Source organism: Mya arenaria, chromosome 9 (genome assembly GCF_026914265.1).
Source record: "Mya arenaria isolate MELC-2E11 chromosome 9, ASM2691426v1".
In the NCBI taxonomy this organism is placed as follows: domain Eukaryota; kingdom Metazoa; phylum Mollusca; class Bivalvia; order Myida; family Myidae; genus Mya; species Mya arenaria.
In genome coordinates this window covers 42,497,671-42,512,404 of record NC_069130.1, presented here as the reverse complement: position 1 = coordinate 42,512,404, position 14,734 = coordinate 42,497,671, and the positions used below count along the sequence as shown (strand labels likewise).

Below are 14,734 nucleotides of genomic sequence, written 5' to 3'. Positions count from 1 at the left end.
TTACATTTCATAAGAAATCAGGAGCAGGTCGATACTATCTCATTACACGCGCTACTACTTGAAAGCAAACACTGTCAACAAGAATGATAGCTTTGTTCTTAAGAATGTTTCAACAGCCATTAAAGCTGCACTCTCACAGATTGACCGTGTACTTCATTAGATCTTAAAAAATGTCGCTAATTGGATTTCTTGTTATAAATAACTGACAAAAAGAGTGAATGATATATGACAATGCGATTAACTTAAGTTAAATATTGAATACCATCCCTAATCTACATTCGGGGACCTCATGTCAATTATGGTAATAATAAAACATTTCTTGTAAGTTGTAAGGCTTTTCCAGGTGGGTTAAGCCACAATAAAGCCAATACATCAACGATTCTTTCCCTGGACGGGCCCAGATCAATACCAACGAGGAGATTTGCCAGTCTTTATTATAGCATTATGTGTAAAACTAGTCATTTCATTCCTGGAATGGGCCCAGGTCAATGCCCAGATAGAGAGATATGCCAGTGTTAGTCACTTCTTTCCTGGAATGGGCCCAGGTCAATGCCCATGTGGATATATGCCAGTGTATATAATACCATTATGTGTAAAACAAGTCACGGAAAAACAAACTGGATTTCAATACTTTTATTTCAATATGGGCAAGAAACAATTATCAACTAACCAAAGACTTGAAACAACCACAAATAAATAAACATAAAATGTCAAAAATTTGCTAAAACATGTATTAAAAACAGTTTCTACTCGAACAAAGAAACTTGACATCAGATTTAAATTTGTAAAATTTTGGTGATAATTATTGTTTATTTTGACTTAATATCAATTTCCCTTAAAAGAGAAAAGAATACCAATTTGCCACTTCTACAAAAACTTAAGGTATGAAAACAAAACAAAATATTACATCATTAAATTGCAGTCCATTGAGAACACCACTTATTGTAACAGAACTATTCACAGAGGAAAATAAAAGATTTATGTACAAAGTATTGACTTTATTATTAGAAAATAAATTTAAAAAGCATAAAGGCACTAAAGTTTAAAATGACTTTGTTTTTAATTATGATAAGCCTACTGAACAGACGACCATTTAAAAACTGTGATAATTCTCCTTTAAAATGATTACATGATAATAAATACTATGATGAAGGTAAGATAAAAAAAGAATCAGTTATCTTTCAAATTCATTTTTTCTAATGACTTTTCTAAAGAATTCTAAATGATATTTTTTTTACAAAAATGATTATAAAATTTAGCCATTGTTTAAAGCTGATTTGATGTTTTAAGACGCTAATTGGTGTTAAATACTATAAAAAATTATTCAGAATTACAGTTCTTTTCTTTTATAATGCTGAAATGATCAAGAGCCAATTGTCTGGAACTTTGTTAACGTTAACAACATTGTTAACTGCATCATTGTTGCAACATCATTAAAGGCAATATCGTTAACTTTTAAACAGTAATATTTGATGCTGTGCTCATGAATTTCTATAAAACAAGTACAACTGAAACAGTTGTCTCAAATCTTATTACAAATATTGCTGATCAAAAGAGCATTCATCAAACTTCCAGAGCAGTAAAAATTTGAAAGTAAACATTGACCTTAAAGTTAACTTTAACCAAATTCTGAACATTTCAACAATCCGCCCATTATGCTTCGAATAAGATAACATGTTCAGTACCATTATTTACCATCATTATTAAAAGATGCAGTTTTATTTATAACATCTTAAATATGGCAATAACATTATAAAGGATTTGATACATATAATAATAACAACATAGTATCGTACAAAACATGAATGACTAGAATATATCAATAATAATTTACACACATCTTAATACATACATAATACAGAAGATACTTGATCACATGCGATGCGATGCACCTTGTTTTCAGTTTAATATAACCATCACACACGTGTAATATAACAATGCTCAATTCCTATTGGTCAGAAAATAAACCACTCAATTTAAATGCATTTTTTTATTAAATGGTAATATTGAAGAAGGTCCTGTTTTTCTTCATTTTGTTTTTTTTTCTGATAGAGATGTATTTGAATACAGTATTTATGCACAGTGTTATGTTTTCAAATCAAAATTTATATTATTTAATATAGTTTTCATTATATGTTCTAAAGATGAGATTTTAACTCCAGTTTGTAATTATTTTTTCTACCCTTGTCTACATGATAAAATTCTTCATTTTCTTTACAACTATTCTTAAAGGTACCTAATATTTGAATATTTTTCTAATCCACCTTTTATTATTCCTGACATATCTTAAAATGACTTAATACAATTCTTAACATACATCACTGTAAGTTTCATGCTTATATCACAGAATAGCACACAGTCACTGTAAACATAAAGCACATTTTATATCAAAGGGAGTTAATACTTCAAGTTATACTTTGGTATTGATGTGAATAGCCTCCCTTTAGCTAAAGACCTTAGGTCTCCATATGAAAGACTGTTCAATGTTGTGTAGATGAGGGCTTTACTTGCCTATTTGTCTTTGGCAAGCGTAAAAAATGTTGTTCATATGTAAACGTGTTGCCTACTTATCTTCGGCAAGAGTAAAAAATGTTGTGTAGATGAAGACTTCTTGCCTATTTATCTTCAGCAAGAGTTGAAAATGTTGTAAAAATGAAAGATATTGCCAATTTATCTTCGGCAAAGGTCAAAAATGTTATTTAAGATGAAGAGTGCTGGCCTTTTTATCTAATGCAAGAGTCAAAAATGTTGTGCAAATGATTACATTGCTTAACTATGTATCTTAGGCAAGTGTTAGATGAAGACTGCTTATAACATTATCTTAGGTAAGAGTACAAAATGTGTAGATGAGGACTTTACTTGCTTATTTATCTTTGGCAAGCGTCAAAAATGTTGTTCATATGTAGACGTCTTGCCTACTTATCTTTGGCAAGAGTAAAAAAATGTTGTGTAGATGAAGACATCTTGCCTATTTATCTTCCGCAAGAGTTGAAAATGTTGTAAAAATGAAAGATATTGCCAATTTACCTTCGGCAAAGGTCAAAAATGTTATTTAAGATGAAGACTGCTGGCCTTTTTACCTAATGCAAGAGTCAAAAATGTTGTGAAAATGATTACATTTCTTCACTATGTATCTTAGGCAAGTGTTAGATGAAGACTTTGCTTATAACATTATCTTAGGTATGAGTAAAAAATGTGTCATATCACAAATGAATATGAATACATACAAACAATGCACATGTCTACGATTTTCTGTAATAATCATACAAGTAGAATGAATTCTTTGATCACAGTATGAAATCTAAACACCTCCACTTATAAATGAAAAACTATCACCATAGCCCTTCAAAAGTTTTCTAAAACATTGCACAAAATATTTTCAGGATCCCTAAGTAGTTAATTACTTATTTCACTGTCTGTTTACTTTCCCACAGATTTTTATCTGTTAACTATAACTAACAACTAAGCTTGGCCTTTGGACAGATTAACAAAGACTGTTATCCACCAAAGTGGCATTGCAAATGTCCTCTTAAAGAAATTGGCACAAGAAATACTCCATTATTTCTGAAGTTATATGTCAACTATTGCCACTTAAAAGTTAATGTCACTGAAATAAGGGAAGTCACTTTCAAAATCAATAACTAGAAATTATATCCCTTGAAAATCACACCTTGACAACTTGATCACAACAATCTTTCTCCAAGGAAACTGTGTCTTCTTAGGAGCAGTCAAAGGCAAGTCTTAAGAGCAATAAAACTCATTTTCTCCTGAAGAGTATTCAAGAGCAAATCACTCTTTTTCCTTTAACGCTTCCATCATGGAAGAAAAGTCCGCCAAACGTTGGTAATCCGGATCCTCTTCCCGATCGTCCCTGTCAGCTGGGTTAAATGCAGGGTTTGACGTGTCTCGGGGCAATCGTAGGGGGCAGGGCAACATCTCTGGCATAACCGTGTGGTGGGTGACAAGGGACAGAAGGTTTGACCATTCCTTTTCCAGACCCTAAAAGGAGAAATGTTGCATTGTTAGTTACAGGGTTGATTATTTGCTTTAGTGTGACAGAATCAGGGACCATATTTAATAACCAATTATTATCTAATCTAATTTTAATATTAGAATCTAAGTGTTTTGAATGGACAGTAAAAATAACCGGCCAATAGGCTGAATGGAATCACTGAGGCCTATCTAAGGATAAGAATAAGAATTTGATAAAATGCTGCCCAAGATTAATGGACACTGAGATTTCACTTAGGTGTCAGTCGAAACATCTCTAAAAGATTATTAAATATTCTTTTTAAAGCCATTCATAAATGGCTACAGTTACAACCTAGATTATAACGTTTTGAAAAAAAATTCATCAATTATTTGTCCCAAGAAAAATACCTTACCTTTAACTTAACACCCCTGGGTGTCTTCATGATGAGATAGTGGGATATTCCAGATGGGTTCTCAAACTTGGGCACACGGACAGACAGCGCATAGCAGCCAGGGTGTGTTGAGCTGTCTCGCACGATAAACGAACCAATGTCCTCTTGTTGCAAGATCTCCAAGGCCACGTCCCTGTAGGTGAGAAAAACATGAGCGTTTACAAATAGTTATTAAATCAAGGGAGAGAAAAGATGAGTGTGCTGCGAGCTGTTTGGAAATATGAATAAACAAACGTTCTCTCATCGCAAGACCTTCAAGACACCCCTGTTCACAAAAAATACCAAAAAAAGTTATTGTAAGAAAAGTAAGAGTAGCTGAGGAAGGGCAGAGGGGCTCTTGTTTTTAAAAAGTGTGACATTTTGAAACACAGGGAAAAACAGTCTTGTGCAAGTGTATAAGTACTAGTCGGTACATTTGGAAGGGGAAAATAAAGCTAAATACACCTAATTTCACAGTGTGGCTTTGAAAGTTAACATGATGATAGTCTTTTTTTCAGTGTATATTAAAAAAGGTTTGCTGCCCACCGAACAAGTTTACAAGAAAAACAGAATTTAGAAAAATGAGTGGTTGATGGAATGTTTCACAATTAACCAACATTTTTGACTGCCTGGTGACTGATAGAATATCAATGTGAAATTAAATCGCCAAATCATTACCATTGCAAACAGGTAATTGATCGTGATTGAACGTTTACAAGCAATATAACATTACTAAACGATGAGTGATTGATGGAAAATCCTTGTTAATTTTAATTATCAAATCAGTATCTTTCACGGTGATCCCATTTTTGCGGCTTTTTTGGGCTCAGTCAAACCACCAACTAGACCACATGATGAACTGACTGATTAGAATTAACAACAAAATCATAGAATTTGATAAATTATTACATTTGTATTAAAACTGTCAATATTAATTAATGTCTGTGAAAGCAGTTAACAATATAAGGTGAGGTGATCTTGCATATATAGTCTGTCTCCATGGATGTGATTAACCATTTCAGTGAGGGGTTCTGGGGTAGCCACAGCCTCCAATAAGGTGAAAATCTTGCCCAGATACAAAACTGGTTTTTAAGAAGCTCTTTTGAGTGCTCTTCTTAAATTTCCAATTTGAAATAAACTAGAGTCACTACAGCCATTGAATCCATAGAAAAAAATCACATCACTGGCCTCTTATTAAGGTCAATAAGTTGATCCCAAGGCGGTGGCATGTTGTTGTTTTTTTAAACTTTTTCGTTAGAACACAATTCATAGAAACCAGTACCTGGAAAACTTCCGTAAATCTCAGCTGAACTTATGAACTTAAATATAGTTAAAGATTTACATCATTATGTATACATACCTAGGAATGCCTGCCTGATACCAACAAGCGTGCCGCAGGGTTTCGTCTTCAATATGACTACGATCTAGACCCATCAATGACTCCAGTCTGAAAATAGAAATTAACAGTTCTTAGTGATCAACATTATATTTTGTCCAATGAAAAGGCTGTAAACTTGCCAATCCATTTATTACATTAAATCAGCAGTACGTCAGCCGTTACTGATTCTAATCAGGTGAACCGGTAGATAATAATAGTGGCTGGCCCACTTGGTTGAATCAAACCATAAATGGTGGAAGTACAAAATACTATAACCATTACAAAATGTGATGCCAAGTTCAGTGATAGATTATTAAGACAGTGAGTAATTAAAGCTCATGCAATAATGACTGCCTGTCAATACAAATTCACAACTATTTTTTAAATGATGAATGAATTCCATAAACAATAATTTACTTTTGACACTGTGTTCAATGTTCACATAATAATTGAACATTTTTCATTCTTCGTCATGTCTTTGTTTACATAACTCCTGCAGCTTATCAAGGAAAGGTATGCGTAAACAAGAAACATTTTACATACATTTCAATGGCCGTTGCTGAAAAGGTAATGAGTTTGTTTTTCATTGACAAAATACTTTCCCATTGAGGGCTATAAATGAACTGTTTCACTTTTACAAAGTTTCATTCCATTCAAAAAGTATTATTTGCAATTGCCACTTAAATAGCATTATAAATTTTCTTTTCATTTTTTTTTTTCAAAAAATTATCAATAGAAATTCATCATTTAGTCTTAAACATCAAGCTACGTCTTTATGTCAAACTCTGCCCATAGTAACAAAATTGGACTACTTAACACTCTTACGAAGTTTTATTTAAAAATATTATTCAAAAAAAAAAAAAATCACAATGCCACTAATATATTAGCATTAAAAAAAATTTTCCCACCCAAAATTTATCAATAGAAATTCATCATTTAGCCATTAAAAACTACAACACCACAAATTTCCTTCCTTTAAAAACATATTCTTGACTCATGTCCTAAACAGACCTTTTATCTATTATTAAAATAAATCATAAAATATCTAGTTTTTAATTGACTAATTTAGCATTTTTATTCACCTCTAAATAACATTAGATATGGTATCTGATAAAAATTTCAGGTTTAACAATCTCAATCAAGTCAGTTCAATTTACATTTGATTATCTGTTTAAGAGGAGGCATACTTTAAAATCCTATCATTATCATGAATTTTAATTTATGAATAAAGAATGTTGATTGTAGGTTGCATATAAAAATATATATTTATATATATGTAAATTGAAAAATGTAAATTGTATTTTTATTTATGTTTTACATATCACTCATCACATGCAATTGACTGCACAAACTTATCAGGACAGACATAAATAATCTTCTGTTTCCTTAGTCTTCAAACTTTTTTTGATACCTCAACCATAATTACACTATTGAAACTATATCCACTTAGAAAATTAAAAAAAACAAGATGTCTACAGTGCAAAAGCCAACGTTTGTCTGATTCCCCATCCCCCTGCAGTCAAACAAGGGGGATAACTCAACACTTATTAAACAGTCAAACAAGGGGGAAAACTCAAGGCTTATTAAACAGTCAAACAAGGGGGAAAACTCAACACTTATTAAAAAGTCAAACAAAGGGGTGAACTCAACACTTATTAAACAGTTAAACTAGGGGTGAAACTCAACACTTATCAAACAGTCAAACAAGGGGGAAAACTCAACACTTATTAAACAGTCAAACAAGGGGGAGAACTCAACACTTATTAAACAGTCAACCAAGGGGGAAAACTCAACATTAATTTTCAAACAGTGAAACAAGGGGGAAAACTCAACATTAATTATTAAACAGTCAAAAAAGGGGGAGAACTCAACACTTATTTAACAGTCAAACAAGGGGGAAAAACTCAACATTAATTTTTAAACAGTCAAACAAGGGGGAAAACTCAACACTTATTTAACCCAGAGTAATGGGCTTTGCTGTATGTTTTGACACTTGCAACATATGTACCAAATTTCATATGAATATCTTAAAGCCATATTGGCAATAGATTTTTTAATATTTTAGCAATTTGAACATTCAGCTTTCAAGATATAACGTCACTTAAATTTCATTCTTATGTAACAATGCCTATATTAACTGAATAAAACTATAACATGTGAAACATGTGAGTCAGATTATCTTAAATCATAAAAAAACCACTTCAATTCTCTTTTCAGGGGATTGTCATCCTTCAACCAAAGGACTTTTGAAAGAATAATAATAAAAAAAATCTTTAATGAAGTGTTCGGAAGTCTTTTCATCATTTGAGTTCATGAAAATGAGCATCACAAAACCTAATATTTGTAATGTTTGAATAAGAAGACAGTTCACAAAACTAAATAATAACTTACTCCCTAAATTATATGTTTACTTAATTTTGAATTATTAAAATTTTTTAATTTTGACTGAACGATTTCGACTAAACAAATATATGGACAAAACGGTATTTCAGGACGTATAAAACTGAATTCATTTCAAATGATACAATTTTGAACTACCGCGTAGTATGAGATTTGGAATGAAATTGATTGTGTTTTAATATTTGGGAAAAATATTTTCGGAAAAATTAAATTCTTGAAGTATAATGTGATGTATTTAGTTAATCACGTAATATAAAGATTTAAGAAAGACTTTTAAAAGACCTAACACTATTTAATTTCTTATTCATGTTACATGCATATTAGAATACAAACATAACCTGCACTTTCAAGAACATTTCATTCATTAAAGGAACATGACACAAGAATTTTATTGTTTAACTCATTTGACTTTAAAGGGGCTAATACACAAGATGGTCCCAAAATTGGCAAATACAGTATTTCTTAAAAACAAGTCTAGAATTGTCAATACAAGCTAGCATGAGGCCGATAATACATCACTTTATATGATTGAAGAATATTTGGTCGCTGTCTAAGATAAGTTTACCCATTTAAAAATAGCTTCGCAGTATAAAATGTATATATTTAGCATGTGAAAATCATATGTCATGATTAGTAGTCAGATACAAATTGAAGGTTTTGACAATTTTCTTTTTTTCTTGCAATAGTATCATCTGGTGTCTATAGTCCCTTTAATTACACTTATATTAAATAGCCATCATTATAATTATGAAAATTAATAATTTGTGCAAGACTTTTACGATTAATAATAACCATACAGACGTCCAAATAAACAATAACCTATACTTAAACAAGAAAATAATTAGCGGGAACTCCACATTGCTGAACTTGTTTATGACTCTGAAATCAGTCAATAAAATGTTAATGCGTCTTTTTCGTCTATTTAGGCCCTTAAGAAACTAACATTTTGTTCGGGTTCCCTAAACCTACCTTTGTTATAGGAACTGACCCTAGTGTTTTTATAGTCAATTGGTAAAAATAAAATAAAAAATCTTTTCTTAAGTCTGTGTTTTAATACATTGTTTAAAACCTTTAAAGCTAAATTGTACAGAAGATTAATACTTCAACACCATTCTCCACTAACGACATTAACATTCTAATATAAATCCAAATAAATAAAAATGAAATAAAGCCTTAACCTACCCTACCTGTTTTGGAAAAGGATGTAACCCTAACCAAACCTTGGCCTAAGTTTATTGAAAAGACAAGATTCGCTCTGCTCTTTCGTTCCCTTCAAATTAAATACAAGTGTCATTCAAATGCTGGCTTTGAATAACATCTACCAACAACACCAGCGGGTAATGTTTGTCCGGCTTTAGAAAATGTGGAAAAATGTGAAATTCGTCACAGTTTGAATTAACATATCCAACAGCGTTGAATTTGCATTCTTGAAATGTTTTACGAAGCAAAAATGTTGCCCATTGATGGTCCTTTTTATAAACAACCTTCATATAACTGACTGCCTTTAAATTGCTTTCCTAATGTATGCGGAAATATATATTTTTTGTCTACTAAATGACACATATAATACAATTTAGCATCCATCTATAATATATCCTAATGATCGATCTATATCTATTTCAGTATTGATCTTAATTTATAATGAATTGATGTGATAAAAACGCAAAATTTCAGATATATTTAATTTATTCAAATATGACTATAATATATTAATATATTTCATAGCTAGAAAAAAAAGTGGAATTGCAATTATTATAAACACTAGAACAGTTTAAAATCACTGTTTTTCTATTTATTATCAATTTAATATTAGCAATATTTGTTTGTAAATTATTCAAGGTACTTTATTCATAAACGATATATATATATATATTAGTTATAGGAATAAAAAAATCTTATCAAAAAATGACTATAATATATAAACATATTTTATAGCTAGAAATAAAAGTGGAATTGCATAATAAACACAAGAACAAAAAATCACAGTGTAACTATAACTTTTTTATTATCAATTATTAGTAAAAAAAATTCGTAAATTATTTCAGGTATTTCATTGATGTCATCGAGCGATCTTCATCACAATTTTCTCAATCAAAGGGATTGTAAGTTCATTTCATCCTCTATTACCTGCGTATTATACCGAAACAGAGACCTTTCAATTCCCTGTGATTTTCACTCGACTAGATTTCAATACCCGCAAAAAAATGTTATGACTCATGTGGGTATCACTGCAAGTACATATCATGTTTGGCGATAAAAATGTTACGATTTAAAAAACACGAGAGGGGAATGGCAGTCAAAAAGAATCGGTTTTGTTTTAAAGGCGTCTTACATGTAACCACAAACATTCTTTGAAATTACACTTGAAATTAGATGAGCAAGCCTCAGAATTCTTAAAATTTGATAACAATTTTTTCTCTAACATGTTTTGCTTTATACTGTAAATATACCCCCCCCCTCCCCCCCCCCCAGAATTTGTGCAGGCCAGAAAATCATTTTACCAGTACAGGGGCTTGCAGGCCTAAAAATTTGCTGATTTCTACTAACTGCTAAAATGGTTTAGTTTTCTTTACATTTTAAAATGTCTTTTGAAGTTTTGACAAATAAAATAATCAATGAAATGTTAATACAAAAGGTATGGTAGAGACAGATCAGAGATTCAAATTATTTTTAATGTTTTAACGTTTTTCAAAACTTCTTTTGTGTGTAAAAAATTAAGAACAATGTTGAGTACATTTAAATTTCTGCACTATATGAATTAATTAACATCCAATATGGAATTTTAGATAATCTTGGAGTACAAGTCAATCAATGAATTTATCATAAATTTAATTTAAATTTATTAACAGCCCTTAAAAATCTTAATAATTTTCTATATATTAAATTCAGAGGCCGCAGCTGTCAAAAATACAACTATAAATTATAATAATGTTGTTGTTTTTTAATGTTTTTTTTGAGTTTATTAACTCACTGTCATTAATTAAATTCATTAAATATAATTTACTTAATAATACTATGATCTGTTCTTACCTGGTAAACTTCCCAACTTTTTTCTTTCTCATTTTTCTGTCAATCCACTTTTTCAATACACTCATATCATAGTAATAATTCTTCGGCATTATTGTTCTTAAGCTGTTTGTTTTTTTTCAAACAAAATATTAATTCCTCAAGTTATAAACACCATGTTTTGTACATGTATATCTAAATCCATTTCATGAAACATGAAAAACAATTTACCACTATCGATATCTTTGAAAGTTGCAATTTTCCATAGATAAGAAGTTTATTCAATCCCTACTACTTGGCAAAGATATGCTTAATGTCAAAACATAAGCATAATGCTTTATAGACTGTGGCTATCGGAAGTAAATGTACCAGAAAATCTTGAAAAGAGAAGTTTATATCCACCGATAGTCTTCGAGTGTTTAACATTACCCAATAGTAAACATCCACAATGTTATTCCAAATATCTTTTCCCAAATTATCAAAGTCTTTATTAAAACCAATGTTGTGAAAACATCTTAACCGTTGGCAGTGATTAATCCCTTTTTGTCACTAGATTAGCATAGTGAAAAACTGCTGTCCACAATATAATGACCGCTGTCCAGTTTAGTCACCTCATCTATCCTCTGACCATTGTCCAACTATCTCATCGGGCGCTGACTCTTAGCTCTTTTTCACACTCATACTTTCGTTGACAATAGATAAAAACTTCTCAAAGTAATCTTCACGTTAGTTGACCGTCCGTTCAGATAAACATAGAAATTCCTTTCCAAAAATGTAAACACTGACAGCATTCCCCAATGCCTGCATGAGAGAAAGTTTTTGTTTATAAATCCCTGATATGTGTGGAATTTAAATGAGGAAGTCTATATAAAACTTCAAGGCGGAGCTCAGCATGGAGTCCTCTGTTTATCAAAAACTAATACTTAAAGCTTAGATGATTAAATGTCAATTGTTTGTAGCACTATTTCATTTTATACACTGCAACTCTATTTATGCATATCATTATTGTCCAAATATTCAATCACTTGGAAATTCATTATTCCAAAACTATTTTCAAAATGTAAACCACCTATTTTCAAAATACAAACATCCTCATATAAACCACATTACATCATAAACATGGTCTCAAGCAATGAATTTTATGTTAGTAGTATTAAGCCGACCACTGAGAAATCAATATCCAATCAAAAAGCAGCTCATATTACTTGTTCGTAAACTGTGAATAAATAATTCACTGACTCTGAGAGAGAAAAAAACACACGATCCGTCAACGTTCAAATCTTAAAAAAGAACAAAATCCTTAACAACTAATGACGAGAACCTGCAGATGCCGCACGGTTTGCGTGACAATAATAAAGCGTTCATCCAGTCGCTCCATTAAAAAATATCTCTAGCTAATCATCAGCCGTTCTGTGATGCAGTAAAAGTGGAGTACAAACATGGCAAAATCAATATTTCACTTCAGGTACAGCGCGACATGAAGATTTACATGAAGATTTACGAGTTCTGGATTGTGGAAACCATTTTACTGTAATTGGGTAAAACACAAAAATCTGTTACAAGCCTGTTAAAGGCACACAACATAGGTTGATGCAAACAAATTTATTTTAAATTTAATGCATTTTCGTGTTTAACTCATTTGCCTTCAATGATCAAACCAAATAAAACACATAGGATTTGTGTACAGATTTAAAATATATGAGAAATTTTAGAGCTATTTTATTAATTACATAAAAACAAAAACTCATTTATAAGGGCTTGTATTTTTTTATCATGACCTAAATCATATCCTTGTTATGTTTATTTCTTTAAAGTCAAATGAGTAATAAACATGATTATAAAATGCATTAAAATTTAAAAACAACAACAACAACAGCATTTTTTTGCATCAACCTATAATGTGTGCCTTTAATTAAGGTATCACTTCATTATGTTGAGATTATAACATAATTATGCTTCCAATAAGTATATGAAGGAGACAATTTGAATTGACCAATCATAAAGAAGATAGCCAATTGATATTTCAAACATACTGAAAATAATGATAGAGGAAAAAAAAGCTTGTATTCACGTAAATTTATTTCAAGTTTGTTTAAAATTTCAACATTTAACAAAGGTTACTTCTTCCTCTGACCTATATTTTAAACATGGCCTGACCGGTTTCAATCTATATATACTGATAGGATCTAATCACGTTTTATTACCCCGATGTAAATCGATAATGTTGAAGCCAGGTGCGATGTTAACTTTATATGGGAAAGAAATCACTTGAAAACATGGACAACATTATACTTCTCTCGGTATAAATTACAACCATTTTTAAAATAAGTACTACGTACATTGGTTGCAGTTTTTTGTTGTTGTTTTTCTTCCACCTCATTTGAAGTATTATATAAATAGAATCAAGTTTTGTTTTGTACATTACCAAATTTTTCAGTCTACATATATCTATTTAAGTGACCATATATTATTAAGGCTGACTGCACAATAAATTTGACCAAACTGACTTTAGCGCAGAGTACAACTAAAATCAGCCCCCCCCCCCCCCCAGCAAAGCGATTTACATTACTCAGCTTGGAAACGCCTTGTCCTAAAATGGGTATGTAACTTTCTAGTCCATATTTTTAATACCAGTCGACCCCCTAGTGCCGTTGAAGTCAAGCGGGGACATCATTTTCATAATGTTTATTTTTCTCTCCCGGAAGGTCTGACGTATTTAAAGTTACCCCCTCGTTTTCCGACAGACAGTGTTATGCACATGGCGGAACTACTTTCTATGGAGTAAGTGTCACCGAGATCAAAGTTTTTTGTTTAAGCTAGCATACCGTACAAGTAAGTCATGTCAACTGATATAATATCAAAGTTTGCATTGGTAGGTATTGTATTATAGTGAAGGTTGAAGGGGGGTATAATAGTATTATGTGACATGAATATCTAGATTGGTTAGTAATTAATATGATAGTATTACCCACTGTCTCTTGAGGTTTATTGTCTTACGTTCACTTTTGAAAGTTTATATTAACTAATTAGAAGACATGGCAGACAGTAATATATGAAAAGCTCACTCCGTTGGTCAAAAATGCACCTAAAATGACTGGTCATATTGTAAAACTTTGAAGTTATCAAAGTGTTTGGTTTGATCGAGTTCTATTTGCATAAAGATGTTATAATTTAAGTCCAACTGTGACTCCTTAGTACTGGAAATGGCTTGCCCATATGGACACTTCATATGATTTTCAATATGATATAGTAGATGCCAATTTTTATTGCTTTTTAATATTTATGTAACAGTTAAAGGTTATAGGAATGTATTTACCAAAATAAATGGTTCAATCCAATGAATTTCACATAACCATTTATTTAGGGAAATGTATACTATCAAATGCCTCTTTAAACAGCTTAGTGATTGTGATTATATTTCATTTACTGGTTCAGCCTCCTGATTAAAATCAACAACAGCTGGATATTTATTTGCAAAAACATAAAATATATGTACAGCTGATTTGAAAAATACTGCCATCAAATTGAACAAAATATAATTTTGAGC

At 31.1% G+C, this 14,734-nt stretch overlaps 1 protein-coding gene across 2 annotated transcripts in view; it reads right to left on the bottom strand.

The window, feature by feature from the left end:
- Positions 1-627: 627 nt before the first annotated feature.
- LOC128202800 (uncharacterized) overlaps positions 628-14,734 on the bottom strand; it is an 82,053-nt gene continuing 67,946 nt past the window's right edge. For both annotated transcript variants that reach the window (XM_052903939.1, XM_052903940.1), the window contains 3 exons: positions 5,764-5,850; positions 4,386-4,557; positions 628-3,999 (listed from right to left, as the gene is read on the bottom strand). In XM_052903939.1, the coding sequence (XP_052759899.1) occupies positions 3,790-3,999; positions 4,386-4,557; positions 5,764-5,850 (469 nt within the window). In that variant the 3' untranslated portion in view covers positions 628-3,789. The remainder of the gene's footprint in view (positions 4,000-4,385; positions 4,558-5,763; positions 5,851-14,734) is intronic.